At 39.3% G+C, this 24,601-nt stretch overlaps 2 protein-coding genes and 1 non-coding gene across 3 annotated transcripts; all 3 read left to right on the top strand.

The window, feature by feature from the left end:
- Positions 1 to 504: 504 nt before the first annotated feature.
- Positions 505 to 578, top strand: TRNAV-CAC (transfer RNA valine (anticodon CAC)). The gene has a single exon. It is a non-coding gene; the product is annotated as a tRNA-Val (tRNA).
- Positions 579 to 4,716: 4,138 nt separating this feature from the next.
- Positions 4,717 to 18,297, top strand: LOC143553598 (methylsterol monooxygenase 2-2-like). Its single transcript, XM_077043564.1, has 7 exons — positions 4,717 to 4,862; positions 5,617 to 5,754; positions 6,238 to 6,383; positions 6,475 to 6,594; positions 7,611 to 7,823; positions 7,919 to 7,999; positions 18,001 to 18,297. The coding sequence occupies exons 1-7, from the start codon at positions 4,833 to 4,835 to the stop codon at positions 18,077 to 18,079; spliced, it is 807 nt and encodes a 268-aa protein (XP_076899679.1). The 5' UTR covers positions 4,717 to 4,832; the 3' UTR covers positions 18,080 to 18,297.
- Positions 18,298 to 20,945: 2,648 nt separating this feature from the next.
- Positions 20,946 to 23,460, top strand: LOC143553587 (putative protein phosphatase 2C 24). Its single transcript, XM_077043557.1, has 4 exons — positions 20,946 to 21,845; positions 22,241 to 22,555; positions 22,777 to 22,882; positions 22,946 to 23,460. Exons 1-4 carry the CDS (start codon positions 21,432 to 21,434, stop codon positions 23,263 to 23,265), a joined length of 1,155 nt encoding a protein of 384 aa, XP_076899672.1. The 5' UTR covers positions 20,946 to 21,431; the 3' UTR covers positions 23,266 to 23,460.
- Positions 23,461 to 24,601: the final 1,141 nt, after the last annotated feature.

Genomic DNA, 24,601 nt, shown 5'->3' with positions numbered 1-24,601 from the left:
ATTAAAATTCCTCCATAAAAATGATATTTTTTAGATAAACATATTTAAAGTTTTCACAATTGATATTCAAATGAATTAAACAATAAAATTAACTAATTTTCTAAAGACAGTAAATAACTTAAGCAAATACTAAACTATGATCCATTAAATCATAGTTTAGGTTATTAAGGAGTAAGGATGATGAAGCCTGAATGTGGGGTCATAGACGACCACTAGATTTTAAAAGATCATTTTAACACTAAAATATTTGAAATGTGCTCTTATCATTTAACTTTATTTTTTTGTCAATTCCATTAGCAAATTTACAAGCCAAATGCATTCCATATTTCCAATACCTTTAAACACGCTATAACCAAGCAAACACTAACTTGTGTTGGCAGTTTTAGGTGCGAGTGAGACCATCATAGGCTTGCATGACATATTAGTGCTGAGCCGAAGATGCAAAACCTAATAAATAACGTGTATATAATTGTGCTAGTGAAAGGGTAACACAGCTACGAAGTTGTCTAGGTGGTGTAGTTGGTTATCACGCTAGTCTCACACACTAGAGGTCCCCGGTTTGAACCCGGGCTCAGACACTGCTTTTCATTTTAATACCCTTTTTCTGGTTTTTTTCATTTTCAGTTTTATACATTTTTGGTTTCTTTCGTTTTCATACTCCATTTCATTTTTATAAAGCTTCATGTTTCTTAGCATTTCATTTCTGTGAAGCTTTTTTGTTTCTTTCCATTTCATTTTGTAAGCATTTTGTTTGTTTTTTTCTTTTTTGATGTCGTTCCTATAAGGCTTTCCTTTTTCTACTTTCAATATCATTTTTTTTCCTCCTTCCTGTTTCATTTTAATAAAGATTTAGGTTTCTTTCAGTGTTATCTTTTTTCTAACCCCCTCCCAAATTCTCATTATAGATGCTCTTAGAGGATGAGTGTTTATGATCAAGAGCATAAAGAAAAAGGGTTTCGTGAGATGGAACATTTTAAAGTTATTTTTCAAGTCACTTTGACCACGAGAATGACAAAGCCTATAGAGGATGAGTAGGGTAACATGAGACTGATTTTTGTAGTATTATACAGTGATCACTCTTAGTTTATAATAACTATGTAACACTTAAATCAAATCAATTATACACAGTAAAAACCCCATCAATAGCAAAACTATTAACAGGGTTTGGGAATGGTGAGATGCATACAGACCGTATTTGTTATAGAGATGTTGCTTTTAGAAATACCCTACTAATACCTTTGTAACACTAATATACCTAAAAATCATATAGGAGTTTTTTCATTTTTCAGTATTACTCCATTTAAAAGTGCCACATATGGTAAATTTATTATTTCTTTCAATATCGTAGTAGGAAACAACTATAAATTCATTTTAGAGGCATTTGCGTGGTTATACTGTGGTAGAAGTCAAATTTAGTTAAGAGAACCTAAAATCCTATAATACATGTATCGCTTCAATCTTCACATATATCTTCTAAAGGAAAAGAGCAAACATATGTAAGCATAGTTATCACACTAAAAGCATATAATAATGTTTATACAATTTATAGCTCAAAGACTAATATTAATTACTAGCTTTAGAAACCCTTGCATACATGGTTAATGTATAACTTATAATGAATAATTTAATACAAATAAGAAAAGATAATTAAGTCTCTTTATATTATTTAATTTTTAAGACTTATTAAAAATTCAATATTTATAAAATAAATAAATAAATTATTATAGTTTTCTTAGATGGCTCAAAAATTAAATGTTAGTGTACTTTTTAGAGAAAAGATCAAATAAGAAGTTTGATTTTCCTAAGAAGGCTAGGAATGGGGGTATTTTTGTCTAATACCTTAATATTGAAAACCCACTTAATTTAATTTCAAAAACCCACTTAAATTTTCACTTATCTCCTACAACCACAACTGACCACCGCCACCCACCGCCACCACCTTGCCGGAAAAGTCTTCGGAAATTTCGCCGGAAAATAAAACACTATGAAAAACACAATGAAAAAGACACAATGTAAAAAACACAATGGAAAAAACACCATGAAAATAAAAACATAATGACAAAAACACAATGAAATAACACAATGTAAAAAACATAATGCAAAAAACACTATGAAAAAATAAAACGCAATTGTATAACACAATTTTGTAAAACACAATTATGGTAAAACACAATTTGTAAAAACCCATGAATTTTTTTTATTTTTATAACGCAATATGGTACTCATATAAAAGATAAAAAAACACTCGTTTTTATGGTGAATTTGTTTTGAAAAAAAAAATGGCGTATAAAAAAGTTATAGACGTTTTAAAATGATGGGGGAATTTGACATGTGCCTTGCATGTGGAGAGAGAAAGTCAACAAATGTGTATTCCTATTATGCCCTTACCCTTGTTTTACACTTGATGATCTCTCTAATTTAATCTCAACCATTCAATTTTAAAATGAATGGACAAGATTATATCCTATCATTCCTAAGAAAACTAATTTTCTTATTATAACCCAACCCGTACTTTTTAAACATAAACTCTTTTATATACATTTTAATTTTAAATAAAATATCTTTTATGCCATTTAATTATTATATTAAGTATGTTTACGATATAATTTATGACATTAATAATTCAATTAATTAAGATTGACCAATTAATACGATATGCTGAATTTATAATCAATTATATATATTGAAAGATATTTTTTTTCCATTAATAGAATAGAAGTGATTTTAAAAGGAATTTGATAGTAAGAATTAATCTTAAAATGCCATGTATCTAAAATTATTTTTTTTTATTAGTATGGGTAGATGTTTCAAAACATTTCCTTAAATATGTTTAATGATTTGTTTCATCTCAAAATCAACATCTCATATCCATTAAAACAATTTTAATAACTTATACACCAAAGGTTTTATAAGTTTTCAATCATATTTTTGCTTGTAAATCCATTCACATCACCACCATCTTCTGCCCGTCTTCACACCAACCTGATTGACTTTCTATCATCTCTTTTTCCACGAACACCTCCCTCTTCTCCTTTCTTAGTCTCTCGCATACCACAACTGAAAACCTTTCACACGCTTTCTTTCTCTATTGATTGGCTTGTCCAATCATATCTAAAGAGATCGACATATCAACATAAATGACTTTAACTAACTTATTTTCCAATATTTATGAGAACACGCCACTCTATATGTTTCAAACTTTATAGGTGGGATGGGAAAGTATGCATATTATGTCAAAAATACATAAATTCACAATAATAAGGAAAATTGGATGTGAATAATCTAAACTATTAAATATTGGCCAATAATAATCCATACTAACAATCTAACTAGTAGCAATCCCAATTTTCAATTTTGTTACTAATAACAATCCCAGACTAACAAAACGTTAACTTCGTTAAATTTGATGACGTGGCGCGTGATGTGGCGATTATGTGGGAACGACATGGATTATTTTTTTCAACTTATTTGGATTTAATTTCTTCCAGGTCATTAATAGGTTATATTATTTTTGTTAGATAATGTGAATTGACTAAATTGCCCCTTGCTATCAAAAATAAATTTTATAACTAAATATAAGAAATACAAACTACTTTAACAAGTGGGACCCACAATAATATTAAATGAAACCTAAATAAATTAAGTAACCTACGGCGGCTGGAAGATCACCATCTCGCCACCATCTTCTCCGGCGAGACCCGATATCGCCGGCCACTACCAACACAACCATACGAAAGCCATCGACGAAATGTGACTAACACCATATTCCTTTGAACACCGACGGCAAAATAGGGATTTGAAAAATTCCTAAAACCCATATTTACTTCTCGATCTATCTTCAAAGACCCACCATCGCCGCTTAGGTTTTGAAGACCAGTAACCCTAAATCTCATGTCTGATTCACGTCGTTTGGGGGTTTTTAGGTGATGAAGACGGTTCGTTTACGGTGGTCTTCAACGACGGTTACGGGTGGGGGTTCTGAACACCAGATGAACAACTTGCCGGCGATGATGAATCTCTAGTGTTGGTGATGGTGGCTTCCAGGAACCAGTGTAGATGTGGGGTTTGCAGGGGACAATCGGTTTTAACTTTTAAGAAATGAACAGATGGCTGGCGGCGGTGATCGGCGACGGTGGCCGGAGTGATTAAGTTTGGATCAACGAGACGGTGGGGTTGGGGGTGTAGTACAATGGGTTCGAGTTATTAAGTTTTTTTTAATTTTTAATATACTTAATTTTAATAAAGGGGGCAATTTAGTCATTCATATTATTTAAAAATAATAATATAACCTATTAATGACCTGGAATAAATTAATTCCAAATAAGTTGAAAAAAATAATCCATGTCGTTGCCACGTAATCGCCACATCATCAAATTTAACAAAGTTAACGCTCTGTTAGTCTGGGATTATTATTAGTAATAAAGTTGAAAGTTGAAATTACTACTAGTTAGATTGTTAGTAGGGATTATTATTGACCAATTGTTAATAGTTTGGATTATTCACATCCAAATTTTCCCAATAATAATAACCTCTTTAAACCAAATAAATATAACAGTTTACCTTCCATTAATAACATTTATTTTATTTTGTACACACAACAAATACAGTGAGTATAAATTAGATGTTTCAATGATTGAACACTCATATTACTATTACTAGTGAAAGGTAAGATATTAAAACCTCACTGTCATTACAAATATAGTGAGTGACACAAAATCAACTCCAACTTGTTCACTTACACATATAGATATAATAAAGTCAGTGTGCACGTGCTCATCAGATTCATCTCAAAAACTGTCTGGCATTCACTCGTGTCTTCTTCACCGGATTCCATGGCGTCCATCGTTGAATCTGCCTGGACGGTATATTATTATTACCTCTTCATTTGCCCTAGATTTCGTCCAAGTCACTCATAACGTTTGTTTTCCGATTTCAATCCATGAATATCTGACTTGATAAGCTTAATTTCTGAAATTGATTGATTTGTTTTTCAGATGATGATAGATTGATAAGAGTGTGAACTCAACATTTGAATTAGTAGATATGCGAGAATTTTAGTTATAGTATTTTAGTGTTGTTGATTGGATGCTTGACCTACACGTTATTATTATTATTATGATTATTAAGTGTAATGTCATTTTCCTAATGTTGTTTCAATTGTTTTCATATGATGATAATTTGCTTTTCAATTATCATTATATAATAGAAGGTATAGTTGTAACATGGAATAATTGTATAATTATATTGGTTTTAACATATGTAAAAATTTGCTCCCAATGTTAGTCAAGTCAAAATTGGTCAAAGTTAGGGTTTGTAGGATAAGTATATGTAAAAACAAGTGGTCAAAATTAAGGTTTGTAGGATACTTATATGTAAAAAAACAACAAAATATACAAGGTTTGCTTGATAAAATGGTTATATTGTGAAATCGATGAGAGAAACGCAGCTTCTGGTTGTAAATCAAGCTTACGTCTCGGCCTGCGCCTTTCTATGTTAAGTTTCTTATTTAGGAACAAATTACTCCCGTAAAAGATTCGTTAATTTTTGTGCTTTTACAACAAGTTTAGGGCTGATTGCTGACCTTGTTTCTTATATTCTTGTTTTTTGTAATTGCAGTACTTGATCACTAATTTCAGTGACTTCCAGTTGGCATGCCTTGGAAGCTTTTTGCTTCATGAATCTGTTTTCTTCTTATCTGGACTTCCTTTCATTTACTTAGAGAGGGCAGGATGGTTCAGCAAGTACAAAATTCAGGTTATAATTCACTTAACAGTTGACGCATGCTTTTATTGGTATTGTAAATTAAAACTTTTTTATGGGCATGGAACTACTTTAGCTGTTTAAATCTAGTTACATTGTGTTCTGTAAAGCCTATAATTTGAACTTGAACCTTTTATGACATGATTTTTGAATGTTGCTAATGCCAAAGATTCAGTTAGCATAATTTGTAGATGTACAAGCATGCTGACTGTAATGGTTGAGATCATCATTATTGATAATTGTAAATTACCAGAAGTTAGTTTTCTTTAAATTAGTGGTATGTTAGTGTTTTCACATCTAGAAACTAAGTGTTTTAACTGAGAATGGTCGATGGAAATGACAAATAAAGTTGTACTATTGTTTAATCATGTTATGTCCTAGCTTTGACAAATGTAGATTTGATGATGATTTATAACTAAATACTTGGCTAAACAAAATAGATTAAAAGTTCTTTTGTATGTAAAAATTCGTATGCAGGCCAAGAATAACACCACTGAAGCTCAAGATAAATGCGTTACTCGCCTACTGTTATATCATTTTTGTGTTAATCTGCCCGTTATGATTGCTTCATATCCAGTCTTTAGATTCATGGGAATGCGAAGTAGTCTTCCACTACCATCCTGGTATTTTCAAGTTCTTTATGTCATACAAATGTATAATTTGTCTACATCTTATCATACTAGTTTTCTTGACGCATTATTTTATGCTATGCAGGAAAGTAATGTCGACACAGATACTATTCTACTTTATTTTGGAAGATTTTATATTTTACTGGGGGCACAGAATCTTGCATACCAAATGGCTATACAAGCATGTTCATAGTGTCCACCATGAGTAAGTACAGGTTGCAAACGTCACAGTCAGGAGGGTTGGGTAACGGGTCGGGTCGGGTCAAGATGGGTGGTTTTTATTAAAAGTTGGAATGGTACAGCTCATTGACCGTGAGCATTCTTTTACCCCCCTTTTCTTAACTAAAAGGGTAACCCTGTTACTTTGTAATATGTAACAAATTTTTTTATGGAAATTAAGACTTAAGACTTTTATAATGTTGCAAAATGATAACTACTGATCTCAAACATGTAACCTTCTAAAGTTAGACCATAAAGATGTTATATTTTTGACAAACCAAAGGGACTACTTTTGTAGTTAACTCAAAACTTTTTATTAAAACAAAGGTGAATCTATTTGTTCCAAGTTTCTTTACGTGTTACACCAAATGATTTAAATCATTTGACGTTAGTTAATACATTTTTTTGCTTTTCGTTTATAAGTTTCAAAATATAATGTTTTATAAATAACATATATGGCATTGCAATGTGTTTATTTTATCTATGTTTGGATATAAATTTTATAGAAAACAAAGCCATATCAAATATAAGATTTTGTCAAGTCAGTATATTTGATACAACTCCGTTTTTTGTAAACTTATATCAACATCTAGATAAAATTAACACACACAACGCCGTAATCATTTTTGTTATAAAACATTATACATTTATAGTTATATAGAATAAGCGAAAGTACATATTAACTATTGTCAAATCATTTGTTGCAACAAGGAAAAAACTTGGCGCAAATGACCCTAAAAACTTTTATTTAATAACCTAATTTATTTAAATAAAACGATTTACAAAGTTGTATGAGTTGATAAGACGTTATGGGCAACTTTCAACCCGTTTGATCAATTTGATCCATTTCTTTTTTATCTGGTTTATTTGACCTTTAAAGATAAAAAGCAACCCAAACACCATTCAAAAGTAAACCAGCTATCTAATGTTAGGTGCCTTTTTTTAATAAACTTTAATGTGTTACAACGTAAAGTTTGCTTATATTCATACGGTACGTGACAGGTATGCAACGCCTTTTGGATTGACTTCAGAATACGCACACCCTGCTGAAATATTATTCCTGGGCTTTGCTACAATATTTGGGCCTGCTATCACAGGCCCACATCTGATAACACTTTGGTTGTGGATGGTAGTGAGAGTTCTAGAAACAGTTGAGGCCCATTGCGGTTATCATTTCCCTTGGAGCCCATCAAACTTCTTTCCGTTATATGGAGGGTTAGTTTTTTATGCATAAACTTATGACTAATTGACATGTTTTTAATTTTTTATTCCCTCGTGTTGATAAGTGTCGTTTTCAATAAATTGAACAGTTCCGACTTTCACGATTATCATCACCGACTTATCTACACTAAGTCGGGTAACTACTCGTCAACTTTTGTCTACATGGACTGGTAAGATTCTAGAATGTTCCTCCCAGATTATCTTCGAGCCAAGCCCGAACTTGATTAAGCTTGAGCTTGGATCATTTCGAGCTTGGCTTGTGAAGAAACACTAACCAGACCCCGGGCAGATTACTGGTAACCTGGGGGTTGGAGAGCTGTTTCCCACGAGGGGTTAGACCCTTGGAAGATGGTTCTTCTGATAACCTGCAAAACAGACACCGTGAGCTCGTCACTGAGAAGGGGGGGGTTCCTCCTTGTGACCACCCTCCGGCGTGAGAATCAGACTAGATTGCTCTTTAAATATAAAAGTATATTAAGAGATTGCTAGAGCAGATATCAGGTATATATGATAAGATAAGATGTTGTAAGATGATCATACCATTGGGGTATTTATAGCCGAAGGTAGGTTTCCAAGGGGTTTAGCCGGCCCAACACGCTACCAACTGTAACCTATGCACGTGCCCTGCCTGTGAGTGGTGGATAGGTAGCGGCTGACACAGAGCAGGCGTGTCGTGCACTCTTCCTCTTCTGCCAACTACAGGCTAGGCACGTGGTATGGCAGGAGTTGGTGGGTAGGCGGCGGCTATTGGTCACAGTGCTGTGGCGTGCTGTCTGCCATGCTGCTGTCAGTGAGCTGTCGCATTCTTGGTCAGATCTTTTGTCTGTACCTCGTCAGGTACAGTAAAAGATCCTTCAGTATACGGACTAGCTTATTTGGGCGGGAGTATTCCCCCTCCCGCCTCTGTGCGGGATTGCTCCCGGCTTGGCTCATTCCTTCAGGTGACACTGAATGATCGAGAGCTAAGTGCCTTGTGCGTGTAGCCATGCTGCGCGGGTGGCCTTCCCTAATGGCTTGTATCCGAGGCTGCGGGGACAGGCGGAGTCCTTCACCATTGGGAGGCATTTCCTGCGGGACCAGCTTGCGTACTGCGCGTAAGGACGTCACGTCTCTGAGCATGGTTGGTCCTGCGGATCCAGTTGGTCTCTGCGCAGACGTCCCTGTTTAAGGTGAGTCTTGCGGGTCCAACTGGGCTCTGCTGGGACCTACCTCTTCAAGTCCCCCCAGTCCAATGTTCTTCTCATGAGTGTTTAATAAAGTGAGGTGAACTTTTGGACTTGAGCAAAGGGTTTTGAAAAGGGGTTTTGTAAGGTTTTCCATGGGGATTCTTTCCGCGGAAGTCCTTGTCACTTGCAGAAATGCCCGAGTTTCCTGCTTGGTCTTTGGGTATGATGCGGGTAGGTCTGTAACCTCCTCGCAAGTCAGGAGCATTGAGTCCCAGTTGTATGTATTTTCCATGAGGTTTTGGTAGTTTTGAACATAGTGATCAATTATGTTAAGACCACCAATTCCATCTTGGAGCTTCAAACAACGTAGTTCTCGACGTTCCCGCTATGCGGGGATGTTATTTCCGTTTCCGCAAGCATTGCCCAGAAGATCCTTCTTGGTTTCAATTCCCAGCGGAGCGCTAGGTATGTGAAGGGTTTTGCCTTAACACTGTACCTGCGCTCGTCTTACGGTTACTTTACTTCCAAGGTATTCCTGGCGTCAATTCCCTGCGGGTGCTAGGTATGTGAAGGGTTTTGCCTTTACACTTTACCCGCACCCGTCTTATAGTTACTTGGTTGCCGAGGTACTTGGCTTCAATTCCCTGCGGGTGCTAGGTATGTGAAGGGTTTTGCCTGAACACTGTACCCGCATCCGTCTTACGGTTACTCGTTCACCAAGGTTTTCTTGGCTTCAATTCCCTGCGGGTGCTAGGTATGTGAAGGGTTTTGCCTTAACACTGTACCCGCATCCGTCTTACGGTTACTTGCTTGCCAAGGGGTAAGGGGTATTTTCCCGCTTACTTTTTAATATTTTCAAATTTTGAATTTTGAAATTCGAAGAGTTGGTGAAAAGATAACAGTCCAAACCTCTGAAACGTCGTGCGACGGTTTCTTCTGACTGTGTCAGGACGTGCAAGAAGTTATGGCGACATGACATTATGTGGTCATTCCAGTTGCTTTTTCAGGCGCGTGGGCACGGGATTTCGGGCGCGTAGCCGCGAAATCTCTGGCATACGTCCTTGTGACAGATGTTGCCAGCTTGCTTTTGCCACGCGTCATAGTTTCATTGCACCTTTGATTTCTCTCTCTTCCGTATTAAATTCATCGCATTAATTGCGATTACTATATAAAGGGGGAGAGGGTTATTTGCAATTCACACTTTTCACTTTCATCTCTTCTTCTCAAGTAATTTCCGGCGAATTTTTCTGTTCAGTAAAGCATTACCCTGAAATCTCTTTTCATCTTTCTTCCACCATGTCTTCTCATGATGCTGATGACCAGAAGACTGCTGGCGAATGCCAGTGCTCTCTTCCTGTCGATCTGTACCAGTATATCGTCAGGAAGTTCATGCTCGAGTCTCTCGAGCCTGAGTTTCCTGAACCCCACCATACTGTGTACGATGCCCCTAGTGGCAAGATCGGGGTTTATGCTGCATTCTTTGTCTACGGAAACCTTAGGTTTCCGTTGACAAAGTTTGTGTACCGTGTCCTGGAGAGGCACGGTGTGCACCTGACAGAGGTGCACCCCATGGCCATTGCCAAGGTCCGGCACTTTGAGTGGGTGTGCCGGATACTGGGCCTTGAGCCCCTCGTTGACCGTCTGATGACCTTCTACACTTGGAGGTGCATCCAGGGGTGGTACACTCTTACAACCCGTATCAAGGGTTTAAAGATTTGTACCACCGAGCGGAGTCTTCGCTCATGGAGAAGAGAGTTCTTCTTCATATCCGCTCGCGCCATCCCCATCGCCATGAAGTTCAAGAATGGCCAGGCGCTTCCGAACCTTCCCGCCCTCAACTACGAGGAGGCGGAATGGTTCTCGAAGATATCCCGGGTCCAGTCCCCGGTTTTCCGTTTTCCGGAGTCGGCGATGGTGATGCTGGGGATGAGCCGGGTGTGGAAGGCGGCGAATGCGGATAAGGTTCCGATCGTCCTTGAATATGGTTCGAACTCTGTCCCTTATGGTACGTCTTGTTTCATTTTGCTGACTTCGATTTTTTCTAACTTTCTTGTTGATTTCAGAGGGGAACGATCTTCAGTCGCTCCTGAACCCGCGGGAGGAAGATGGTCCCGCGCGGATGGGTACTCGTGCTCTGGACGAGAACGAGTTGCCCATCTTAGAGCAGACCGCGGGTCGGTTCGTGGAGGTTTACCCGCCAGGCCAAGAGATCCTGAGCCACCGACGGCCAGGTAAGCCTATCTTCTACCCTGAACCTCTCAATGCTGTGCCTGCTGCTGGAGTTGACATTTCTTCTTCTGAGGAATCCGCAGAAGGTCCTCCACTGGTGCGGAAGAAAAAGGCTGCCGTCGGGAAAGGCAAGGAGAAGGTGGCCTCTACGGCCGACCCGGTAGTCCTATCTGACTCGGAGTCAGATAGTGCAGAGGTGGCGGGGAAGCCCGGTGGTGAGGAGACCACCGCTCCGGAGGCTGTAGCTGTTACCTCCGGGGAGGCAGCGACGACGACGGTTACCGGTGTCAAGAGGCCGGCTCCATCGGGTTCGCCCCCGCTCGTCCGTACGTTCAAGCTCAAGAAACCCCGTAAGTACCCCCATAATTCTTGTCTAGATTTGTTGTTTCAAATAAATTTTTCTAACACTTTTGCTTGTGCAGGTGTGGATGTTGACGCATTCCAGGGTGGAGTTGGAGCAAGTATTCCCCCGCCAATGAGGGAAGGCTCGGTCAGCCTTCCCGAGGCGTCGACCCAGGCGTCTGCGCCTGCTTCCGTTAGTTCCAGCCTTCCTGAGGCTGTTCCAGCTGAGAAGGTGTCTCCGCCGGCCGTGAGTGCAATTTTTACAGCATCTTTCACGGAGCCGGCGGTTACTGTTGCTGAGGAGGCGACGCCAACAATGGCTACCACAGCGGCTGCCACTATACCTGCGCCACCGGCACCGACGGCCGGACCATCAGGTACGCGCCGGGCTTCCCGCCGATCTATGCCACCTTCCCGTCTGCCTGACCTGTTGGATGGATTTTCTTTAGGTTCAGGTGATGGGTTTGGCGGCTATCGGCCTGTTATTGACCCTACAGGTACGTAGGGTTCTTTTTCCTTTGTATATTTTTGTCATCTTTTCCTAACTGCCTTTGTTTCTTTTGCAGTGTCGGATTCCAATGAAGTGTATGTTCCAAGATGGAACATACGCCGAGGAACAACCCTTCGCACCCCTGTGGAGTGCGTGGATTGGGCTCGCCACGCTGCTCCTCATGGTGCGTTGGGGGAAGCCATGGCTAGCTACCAGGAGGGTAGGCTAACCAATGAGCTTCGGGTTCTTCAAGCCCGGATGCAGCCCCGCGTCGAGCTGCTTTGTCGTGAAAATGACAAGTTAAAAGCAGCTCGCGCCAAAGAAATATCTGAGACGCGGGCTCTGCGGGAGGAGAACCGGCAGTTGGACGCTGCCGCCGCCGAGAAGGAGAGAGCATTCAAGGCCCTCGAGGTTGAAGTCCAGGCGCGACTCGAGGCCCGCTCCAAGGCTGCCCAAGCTGTGAACAGCTTCGGCTGGCTAAGGAGACTGCGCGAAACTCAACTGAGAGGGCTGCCAAGGCTGAAGCTGTTGCTGAGCCGCTTCGCGAAGAGAATGAGCAGCTTAAATGCAAATTAAAGGCTCTTCAGCATGCTCATGACGCCTTGGCAATGGAAGATGCCAAGAAGCTGCAGGAGATCCTTGACCAGAGGGGGGTGCTTGACCGCACTGAAAGGAAACTCAAAAGCGTCGAAGAGGCTGCCGCCAAGGAAGTTCAACTTGCCAACCTTGATAAAAGCGGAGCCGAACGTGCTTACAAAGAAAGTCAAGCTACCCTCCAATGGCTGCTTCGAGAAGCGTTGCCTCAGGTATCTTTATCTTTTTCTTTACGCTTTCCGTTCGTAATTAGAAAATGTTCTAACTTGTATTCTTTTGTAGGTTGTGCGTCGGGTCCTTTCAGAGACCTCTTATGACGATGCGATGAGCGCAGCCCTCAACGCTTCTCATGAGGATGGGGAGAAGACTGGCTTCCTGCTTGGTCTAGGGTTTGCTGAGAGAGGCTTTCCGCCCTCCAACTTCCCTTTATTCAATGTTAATACTGAAGCTGCTTATGACCAAGCTGTGAACCAGTACGCTGCCTTCCCGCATCCAGTGGTGGAGAAGGTGAATGAAGCTGCTGCTGCTGATGATGGGCTAAACATCCTTAAGGCTTTCCTTGGGCAGCCGCGCTCTGACGGTGCTGGTCCAAGCGGAGGTGGCCCTGAAGCCTGATCCTGAAGATCCCTTCCCACTGCTAGGATAGACTTAGCTTTGTATAGATTTCTTTTAGGCGGGTAGTTACCCGGCCACTGTTGTAATATATCATTGAAATATACGATTTGTTATTCCTTTCATTGGATTCTTTGCTTTATAAACTTATGACTTGCATACTTAGTTTAAAATAGCAATTTTCCAAGTGTTTAGAATAAGTTAACCTGTGAACGTGGTTGATGGGTTAAAGTTTTGCTTCCTCTTTCGTGATTGTGCGGGTAGACCCGTCACTTGCACTTAGTAGGATGGCATAACTTTACCCATATCTGACCTGCGTGTAGGTTTACCTGTTGAGGATAAGTTAACCTTTGAACGTGGCCGATAATAGGTGTGAAGTTTTGCTTCCTCTTTCGTGATTGTGCGGGTAGACCCGTCACTTGCACTTCGTAGGATGGCATAACTTTACCCATATCTGACCTGCGTATAGGTTTACCTTTTCCTCTTAAGAATTTTGAACCGTCCCACGCGCGGTTGTTGATAGGTTGGTGCAGTTCCCTCGAATGATTCATGCGGATAGACCAGCACTTTCATATGGTAACTTTTTTCCCCTTCAACTGACCTGCGTGAAGGTTTATCATGCTTTTTGGGTTCGTGCGGGTAGGACCGCCTTCCCATGCAATGACGTTTTTTGTAATTATGCGGTGAAAACCGGCATATTAGTGTGTACAAAAGTATAAATGTAAATCATCAGCTTCGACGTTTGAAAGAGAATCATTTCCATTAGAAGTGGCTCTTGGCCTTTTCTGTACAAATTGGAATTGATTACATGCAAACTGTGTAATTGAACTCCCTTCCATGTTTGGACAGGAGTGCCATCGAGCCGACACGCACCTGTTTCGGGATCTCGTTCTTTACGCAGCATGTAGTCTCCATATTGAAGCTGATTTTTTATTCGTGTTTACCCCAGCCATGGTTCCACACGCACCTGCCTGCCTGCTTAGCTTTTATTTCGCCACGAGGTGTGCGAGCGTCCCATCTCTGACGAATGTTTCGACCATGTCTTTTACGTCTATGCATTCTTCAGTGTTGTGGCCTTTTGTTCTGTGATAGTCACAGTACTTGCTCCGATCAGCATCGTGACGATGTCGGATTACTGGAGGCTTTGGCCATGGGAGCTCTTCAGTAGCAAATATGTCAGTGACGCTTTTGGTAAGTGGCGTCCATCTGGAGTTCCGGTGCAGCTTTACATTATCCCTTTCACCCAATCGGTGCTGTAAGCCGGATGAGGTGTCAAAGTTTACCCTTGACTGCCAAATGCCTTGCTTCCGTTTTTTGTTCAATCGGGCGGTGAGGACGTTGTCCTCTCTCGTCCTCTGGGTGTAAAGGTTTGTGCTCTGCGGAAGGTCTCTACCCAGTTGCTTCTCCGTTTCCGCATAGCGTTTGGCTGCTGTCATGATGCCATCCCATGTGGATGGCATTCCATCTTTACCCGTTAGGGTGCGGATAAGCTCTGGGTCCTGCGCGCCCTGGATGAAGGCTGCGCGAACAAGATCCTCGCTGATATTGCCCAAACTTAACTTCTTTGAGTTGAAGCGAGTGATGAAGTTTGGCAGAGATTCATCTTCTTCCCGTATGCATTTGAGGATTGTCCATTGCTCCTCGGTATACTTTCGCTGCTGGCTGAAGTGTTGGCTAAACTTCTGCTGGAAGTCTGCCCAGTCGTAAATGTGGTTAACCGGTAAACGATCAAACCAAACCCTAGCAGCCCCCACCAGCGTCATTTGAAACATGTAACACCACGTGGGTTCCGTCCAGTTGCTGACGGTTGCCCCTGCTATGAACCTGTTCAAATGGTCGTCTGGGTCGGACATACCATCATAAGTGCCTATGTTGGGCATTTGTTTGGCACTTTTTGGGGCAATTGCTTCCGCAATGTCCCTTGCAAATTTGGACGTTCCCGCATTTGCAACGTTCGGTCTGAACGTTTTGGAGAAGTCTCGTGAACTTCCACCTGTATTTTTTGGTTTGAAGGCTTGTCCAAACTGCCTTTTCGGTTGGGGTTCCGTTTCCTTACGCTTCCCTTTCGCCCTGTGGCGAGGGTTTACGTCGGAGTCGGATTCCTCCGAGTCAAAGCATTCGAACTCGTCGGCCTGTTGCACGGAACGCAAGCGTTCGTCCAACTCAGCCTGGAATTCCTTTTGCCGTGTTTCCGCCCATGCCTTAACTTCATCAAGAGTTTGGTGGGGGAGCCTTCGTTTCTCAAACTGGGTATTAGTGGACCTCAGTAGACGATCTTTTACTGCACTTGCCCCAGCTTGAGTAACTGGGGTAGTGTTCGTAAAATTTGCTTCACTTGGCCCGACTTGGGTAGCCGGGGTAGTGTTTGTAAAAACTGTGTTGCCGGTGTTCTCCCCAGTAGGTGGAGTTGTGGTTACCGGAATTTCTCTAACCATCTTTGAAGTTTGAAAAAACTGGAGAAAAATGTAGTTCTAGCTTTATGCACGGATGGCGCCAATGAAGAAACACTAACCAGACCCCGGGCAGATTACTGGTAACCTGGGGGTTGGAGAGCTGTTTCCCACGAGGGGTTAGACCCTTGGAAGATGGTTCTTCTGATAACCTGCAAAACAGACACCGTGAGCTCGTCACTGAGAAGGGGGGGGGGGTTCCTCCTTGTGACCACCCTCCGGCGTGAGAATCAGACTAGATTGCTCTTTAAATATAAAAGTATATTAAGAGATTGCTAGAGCAGATATCAGGTATATATGATAAGATAAGATGTTGTAAGATGATCATACCATTGGGGTATTTATAGCCGAAGGTAGGTTTCCAAGGGGTTTAGCCGGCCCAACACGCTACCAACTGTAACCTATGCACGTGCCCTGCCTGTGAGTGGTGGATAGGTAGCGGCTGACACAGAGCAGGCGTGTCGTGCACTCTTCCTCTTCTGCCAACTACAGGCTAGGCACGTGGTATGGCAGGAGTTGGTGGGTAGGCGGCGGCTATTGGTCACAGTGCTGTGGCGTGCTGTCTGCCATGCTGCTGTCAGTGAGCTGTCGCATTCTTGGTCAGATCTTTTGTCTGTACCTCGTCAGGTACAGTAAAAGATCCTTCAGTATACGGACTAGCTTATTTGGGCGGGAGTATTCCCCCTCCCGCCTCTGTGCGGGATTGCTCCCGGCTTGGCTCATTCCTTCAGGTGACACTGAATGATCGAGAGCTAAGTGCCTTGTGCGTGTAGCCATGCTGCGCGGGTGGCCTTCCCTAATGGCTTGTATCCGAGGCTGCGGGGACAGGCGGAGTCCTTCACCATTGGGAGGCATTTCCTGCGGGACCAGCTTGCGTACTGCGCGTAAGGACGTCACGTCTCTGAGCATGGTTGGTCCTGCGGATCCAGTTGGTCTCTGCGCAGACGTCCCTGTTTAAGGTGAGTCTTGCGGGTCCAACTGGGCTCTGCTGGGACCTACCTCTTCAGCTTGCGAGTAATTTTTCAAGCTCAAGTTTACTGTGTATTTAATATGTTAAATAAAAGTTATACAAATAATAGGTTCATTTAGCCTTGCGAGCCGGTTGTAGCTCGGTTAGTGAGGCTCGGGCTCGCTTATTGAACAAGTTTTTAAGCTCGAGCTCATTTATGCTCGGCTTGATTTGAGCTTTTAACGAGCCGATCTCGAGTAGCTCGCGGGCGCTTGGTTCATTTACACCCCTAGGCTACACACAGACACCAAATTGGTTGTGTGTTTGCTAATTTGCATACATTCTTATATCAATGAAAGATGTGCATTATGAGTTGGCGGTTTGGGTAATGGGTCAAAAAAAGTACTGTCTTTATGGGTTGAAATGGATACCATTTTGTCCAAGTATATATACTTTATTTGCTAAGTATTTAGTGTGCAAAAAGTGATTACAAAATCTTTTTTACAAAATAATAGTTCAATAAATGAATAACCTTGCCAAGTGAATATATTTCTTTGGACCGGACTTGGAGAACATAAATAAATAATTTTTTATTGCTAGCGCTGAGGGTATTCACAAACGAGGTTATAGGGATGCTCATGATCTGGTTCTGCTGGGATTTCTGGGCCAAACCGGTAACTATGGTTTTTGAATAAACTAAACCAAACCAGCCAATACGGTTGGTGTCTGGTGTTTTTTTACATTTCTTGTAGTATTTTCAATGTTAAGATATTTGAAAATTCAGCAAAATGGTAAGCTTTAAAGAAATAACGAATGTTTTTTTATTATTTTTTTAATTTTTATGTATGTTATTAATTAATGGATTTAAATGTCTTTTTTTTATCTTTTAAACATGGGGTGTTTTTGTCATTTCACGCCCATTTAACAGAAAAAATTAACCTTATCTGTGAGCTGGGACAAATGTGTTATTATTTTTTGAAAATGTCTGGTCTAAGGTGTAATTTTTGAAAGCTATGCATCAAATCCGTGTAATTTGTTCTTAAAAATGTGCACGAAATCAGTTAAGATTAATAATCTTTACTTATTATAATTGAAGATTGTTGTAGATATTGTTAGGGGGCAATCCTGTAATAAAAATACTTTATTTTTATATTTTGTTAAAATTTGTTTAGATTCAAATTTTTAGTTTCTCTTTTTAAGTTTTTATTAATGTATCAGCCGGTTCAGTTTACACATGTTTCAAACTGTGAAGCCTGGTTTTTTAATCTGTAAACGGGACCAATACAGTATCTATTAATCTATTATGCATTTATATTACACAGTGACATCTTTTTGTCAGGCTTTTTGGTACCGACACCGGTTACAGAAAACTGAAGGCAATGAAGAATGAAGAGGAAGCCAAATGTAAAGAGAATTAACAGCTCGTTGACGAAGACGGATTTTGAACCATTTTCGTCATACATCAAGACAAAGGTCCCATCTTTTCTTAAAAGCAAATTTGTTTATTTTTGTAGTTTTTTTCTTGAGTGATGCCTATCAAGAACAAAACTTGTAAATTTCATCACGGGTCGGGTTGGGTTAGACTTGGATAGTGACCAAACTTTGTTACATATTGAATATTATGTGTAATTGAGCATACTAGCAGTCCAGCACCCTCTCCTTTTCTTATATATCCATACCATTTATTATTTTGTATATTATATAGTTTGATATAATTTTGTTTGTTTTCCTTTTCGTTTCTTGTATCTCCACAAGCTAAGTTTATTTCATATTTAGTATCTGTTATAGTTTGTGTAAATACCGAATAGTTATGTTAGATTGCTTAGTTGGTTTTTCATTATAAGGAGTCTTTTTTTATCTAAAAAATAACCAACTTCTCTAATTTTAAAACATTTTGTCAACATCTAAATCAAGTTTTAATTTTATATAAGTTTAAAAAGAGTTAATTATATAAATAAATAGCTGATGTGGGTTAGCCTTCTTTTAGGGTCCAAATTTAGAAGACATCGTGTTTGGGTTACGTGGTTTGTATTTTGGAACGAATTTTGAGGTTTCTGTTAAAGTTTTTGTTTTTATATAGAATAATAATAACTAAAATACTTTCTTTAGATCAACTCTCATTAGATATCCACTTCAAGTATATTGTGAAGTTAAATCTTATGGTTTTTTTATGGTTCAAGAATTGATCCAGATGTAAGTCGATAGTTTAATCAAAGTGTAGTAATTTTAGTTTAATATATTGTTGGTGGCGGGGCTCCTCTCTGACTTGCGGAGAGGTGCGTGGTTTCTTAATTGTTTATAAAAGTTATGGTTTGGAAATAAAATGACTTGTTGCTTCACAATTATAATCTACATTAAACCACTATACGATATTGTGTAAAATTTTTAAAAATTATAATTATAAAAAATTTTACAACAAAGAATAATATTGTTGAATTTGTTTTTGTAATTTGAAAAAATATACTTAATTTATGAAAATTGAAATTTTGTTTAAATAAATAAAAAAAATAAATAAGAAGAGGCCTAACTGGTCCCAATAGGTGTCAAAAAAGGTTGCCAGCTAGTGTCCTTTTTCCCAGGAACCATCAAATCATTGGACTCAGCTCTCTACATCACCCCTCCCTCGCCTACACGTGGTTTCCTTTCCCAAATAATTACTTCAAATTTTCCACGTAAATAAACCCGTCTTTCTCTTTTCTTTGTTTGAAACAGTCATAGTCTTTCGGAAAGGAATCTAATCGTTTATACGACCTGAATGCTGATTCACTTAAGAACACTCATGGAGGAACCTTTTCATTGTAAAAAGACCCTATTGAGTCATGTTTCGACCTGAGAACTCAAAGATTCAAGGTTTAACCATCACTCCTCTGACATTAGATGCGGCTTAAGATCAATGACAAATAAACTCTTCTTAATGATTATACTTCATATATACTTTAACCCGCTAACTCATTTATAGCTCATTAGACATGTTTACAATTTAATTACAACCTTTTACAGCTTGCTCAGTTGTTTACAACCCGTTTGGCACATTAAAAAAAAAAAGTTGAACCAATGTTATACCATTTTATGTTCTCATTTAGAATCGATATTCAGTACACAAATAAATATACAAATGTGATTCATGTTTAACCCGTCAACTCAACAACCTCATACGACTTACACTCATGTTTAAGGTGCGATCAACTTATATGTTTTCCGGTTTGTGTTTTGAAAGATTAATTATATTGATCTATTGGCAATATTAATAATATATTACCTATTTAATTGATAAATATGAAAATCCAATAAATATCGAAGTAATGAAAAATAAACTATTTTAAATTGAAATATCATTTCTTAAGCAAAATACACACACGTCGCTTGTATTAGATTGTAAATTATTGATACGATTCGAAATAACACAATATACGAAAATGATAAATTTTAAACAAATTAACAGGGTGAGCTTGTCTCTCTTCTAACCGACTCGTTCAAACCATTTAACAAGTAAACATGTTAGTCCGTTTAATTAAACAGGTTGATTCATTAACATGATACGAGCCATTTCAAATTTATCACAACATGTTAAACATGCTTACAACCCTCATATAATCCATTAAGCCATTTATATCTCCTTTGTATTAATGGGTTAAACCATTCATATTCACCGACATAATATAAGAATTTTCGAGTCATGACCAATATCTTTTACACAAATAAATACATGTATATGTTCGGGTTCAAGTTACCGCACAACCCGACATTTTCATCATAAACACAATCAACTCATTTGTTAACTCTTTTTAAACAACTAATATTCTACTTTTAAATTCGCTTAACCCACCACGCCTTCTACGGAATTTAAACCCTTAACCTTTAAAAGAAGAGATCAACAATTACAACACCAATACCATTTATAGCATTTGCATTCAATTCTTTATCTACAAGTCTAAGACTACATTAAAAATTACTGTCTTTCTTCTTTTCTTTTTTATTAAATAATATTTTTATATACTTAAAACATTAAATTTTATCTTTATAGTTTATTCCACTCACGATCACCTTTAAAAAGTTTTTTAAAAATTTATAATATATTACAAAAAAATATATTTTCTCTATTTACAACGCCCCAAATCACATCTTAAATTATAAAATCTACACTCGTAGAATTTGATGGGTAAACCGTGAATCATCTAAACCACTCCTTAGCCAGCCAAAGCGAACATTATTTTGAAGATTCATTACTTGCTTTCAGAAAATGTAACTTAATGTGAAGGGAATGTACATGAATTCAACACCCCCACACACAAATACCAAACAATCTCGTACTTCACAACCTCCACCACGTGTCTTTCTAGAGACTCCACGCCACCTGACCAAACTAACCATTCTTTATTCCCTAAAAAATATTAATTTCCCAAAAACTAACCACATGCGTGTCAGCCCGTGACTTAACTCTCCACATTCCGTGTTTCAATCGCAATGGGCCTTACATTACACGCGTCTCAAACCAACGGCCCAGATCACCGGCATAGGTTCTTACCCAGGCCAGGGAACAATAAACTCCCACACGTCACTTGTTCAGTTCTTCCCCTGCCCGTACTTTCTCGGGCACCTGCCCATCTCCTCACCAAAAACCTTCCATTCGTATTAAGCTCCATTATGCTGATTATTTTATATCACTTATAATACATAACATATCATAATCAGTTATTAAAATTGAACTTCACCGGTTTTTCATGATCGGAGAGTTACGACGCTTATTTTTTTCACTGAAAACGTCGTCGTATGGAGCTCCGCCGCGCGAATTACGCCTCCGCCGGAGTACCGCCGCACGAAGCCGAAAACGGAGTTAAACGATCGAGATTTTCAATCTCTCCGGCGACGTTCTCTCAGTGCAACACGTCGTCGTTTCATAACTGTAACTGTACGGAGAATGAACGGATACCGGAGGATGACAGCGGTGATGTTGTTAAGCCTAAGCCGTTTGTAGCAACTGTTTTGAGACCTACCGGATCTGCGGTTTCTGTTGACTTTGAAACGCCGCCGAAGTACGGCATCGCGTCGGTGTGCGGACGGCGGCGGGATATGGAAGACGCCGTCGCCGTACATCCGTCGTTTTTAACCGGAGATGATAGTATGAATATTCAACCGTCAAGTTTGCATTATTATGGCGTCTATGATGGCCATGGCTGTTCACACGTACGTATAATTTAAGACTGTTCAAAAAGCTTGTGGCTCGTAACTAGGCTAGTAGCTCGGTCATTAAAAACTAGAATAAAATTAGCAAAGAAAATTTGATTTGAAAGGAGACGAGCCGTCTCACTTTTGTAACGATCCAAGCCTAGCTCGGCTCATTGGCGTTCTTAGGCTCTTTTAACTTCAAGCTCAAGTTCGAGCTGAGCTGAGCTGAGCTGTCTCGTTAAATTCAAGCTCGAGCTCAAACCCACACCGGCTCGACTCATTTACATCCATAGTATAAATATATATAAAACTATTAAAACAATAATTTCTTTGATAATTATGAAATTATATATAAAATTATTAAAAGAATAATTTGATAATTATGAAATTATTAATTTATGTGATTATTGCAGGTGGCGACGAGGTGTAAGGATCGGCTGCACTTGTTGCTGAAGGAAGAACTGAACAAGAAGGTGGAAATAATGGAGTGGAAGAAAACAATGGAACGAAGCTTTAACCAAATGGATAAAGAAGTAACCGATTGGAATAATAGTACGGTAGGCGGTAACTGTCGATGCGACCTTCAAGCTCCGGAGTCTGACGCGGTTGGATCTACTGCGGTTGTGGCGGTCACGACTCCTGATAAGATTATTGTTGCAAATTGTGGTGATTCGAGAGCGGTTCTGTGTCGAAATGGGAAAGCGGTGGCTCTATCGAACGATCACAAGGTTAGTTAGGGTTAATCAGTTAGTTAGTTAGTTAGTTATGATGATAGTTGAGGTTAGGAATTTTTTTAGATTAGTAGGTGGTTTAGGATTCAACTAGTAGACAGACTTCCAATGTTTGCTGGTGCGGCAAACTAACTTGGTAAGTTCCTTTATGTGACGAGTTAACTCGTTGAAATGTATAGATATTGTTCTCATCTATTTAGATCTGATTGATTTTGCAGCCAGATCGTCCAGATGAGCTCAATCGGATTCAAGCCGCTGGTGGAAGGGTGATATATTGGGAAGGCGCAAGGGTTCTAGGAGTTCTTGCAATGTCAAGAGCCATCGGTGAGTTTCAAATCAGTTAGACTTTATGAGGGGGTGTTATGATTTCATTTATGTCATTTTCAGGTGACAGTTATTTGAAGCCCTATGTAATATCTGTGCCGGAGGTGACGGTTACTGACCGAACGACAGAGGATGAGTGTTTGATAATGGCGAGTGATGGTTTATGGGACGTGGTTTCAAACGAAACGGCTTGTGGAGTAGCGAGGATGTGTTTGAAAGGGAAGGGGCCGGTGACTAAAAAGGACCCAATTGAGAAGGAAGAGGGGTCGGAGTGTTGGGACAAAGCATGCTCTGACGCGTCAACATTGCTGACAAAGTTGGCGTTGGCACGACGGAGCACTGATAACGTGAGCGTGGTGGTTATAGATTTGAGGAAGAAATAAAAATGATGGATTATGAACTATTGAATTTGTAGTGTTTTGCGGGAAAACTAAATTTCTTATCGATCAAAGTTTAGAACATTGTAATTATTTTTTAATGAAATTAATTGTTGTGTTTTCTTAACTCTACTCTTAATTGTGTGATGCTATTTGAAGTGTTCAGTTTATGTAAAAGTCTTGATGATATGATCATGTAAGCGAGACCTTTTTCGTTACTTTTTTTTGTTAATATAGAAAAACCCCGCATAGACATGAGAGTTAATGGGAAGATGGGCGGGACTGATGTGACGAGGAGAGATACATGTGAGGAATGAGCGACGAACGTGCGACTGCAGAGAAAAGGAGCGTTCTTCATGAAGTTTCATTCGATCAAGCCAGCGTGGAGGGGCATGAACGCTCGTATAAAGCTAGATGGAGATGGTTTGATGCATAAAATAGGAATGATTAATCATGTCGCCCATAGCTTGGATCTTATAAAAGACGATACAGAAACTTTAGTATTTGAATTATGCTTTTAGTGTTAAAATCGGGTTACTGTAAGATATTTGGAGCTTTGGATTTAATTGAACGCGCCGAGCGTTACCTTAACAAGGTATAAGCCTTTGCTTTATACTCCCCACCGGTCCTTAAAAAGGTTTTAAGGATTGGAATTAGAGGGTTATCGATTCATATCTCTCGTCCGTTTTTGTTGTGCCTTTGATTATCGTTCATCTTTGTTAATTCTTGTTTATTTTGTTATGTTCAATTACAAAATGTGTTCATCCTTCAAAGTAAATATAAACTCTGAAATTCTGTCTTGCTACGTAGGATTTAGGAGTTACTATGATGAAATAAATCTTGTGACATAGACTTTTGCGTTTGATCATCAAATGCAACATGTAATAAGTAACATGTGGTGGCTACATGTATAATAATAGATTTACTTAGTTATGTCTCTACATTCTTTTCTTTTGTAGAAATAAGAACCATTCGTAATTTCAAAACGTCTACACCCCTAGATGCATTTCAATGGTGGCCGTGTCTTAAGTAATTTTATTGGTCAAGCACTTCTATAAATGTTTGGCAATTGAATATCCTCCTCTAAACTCACCAAAATTACATATTTCCTCAAATTATGTTAAAAGAGAATTCAGAATTCTACATTATGCATTAACACAAATAGACCTGTAAACGAACCGAACATTCAGTAGTTGTTTGAGAACCGTTTGACGAGAAGTTCGTTTATTTAATATATGACAGAACAATTGTATTCAATTAATTAAGCGAACGAACACGAACACATGTTTCGTTAGTGAATCATGTATATTTGACAACTTATTGATGTGATTTTTGAATGAAT

The sequence above is a fragment of the Bidens hawaiensis genome, unplaced genomic scaffold, assembly GCF_021521415.1.
Source record: "Bidens hawaiensis isolate Kalapana, Puna unplaced genomic scaffold, B.hawaiensis_p1.1 tig00001032_1, whole genome shotgun sequence".
NCBI lineage: Eukaryota > Viridiplantae > Streptophyta > Magnoliopsida > Asterales > Asteraceae > Bidens > Bidens hawaiensis.
The sequence above is the reverse complement of the archived record's forward strand: the minus strand, read 5'-3'. Positions and strand labels throughout refer to the sequence as shown.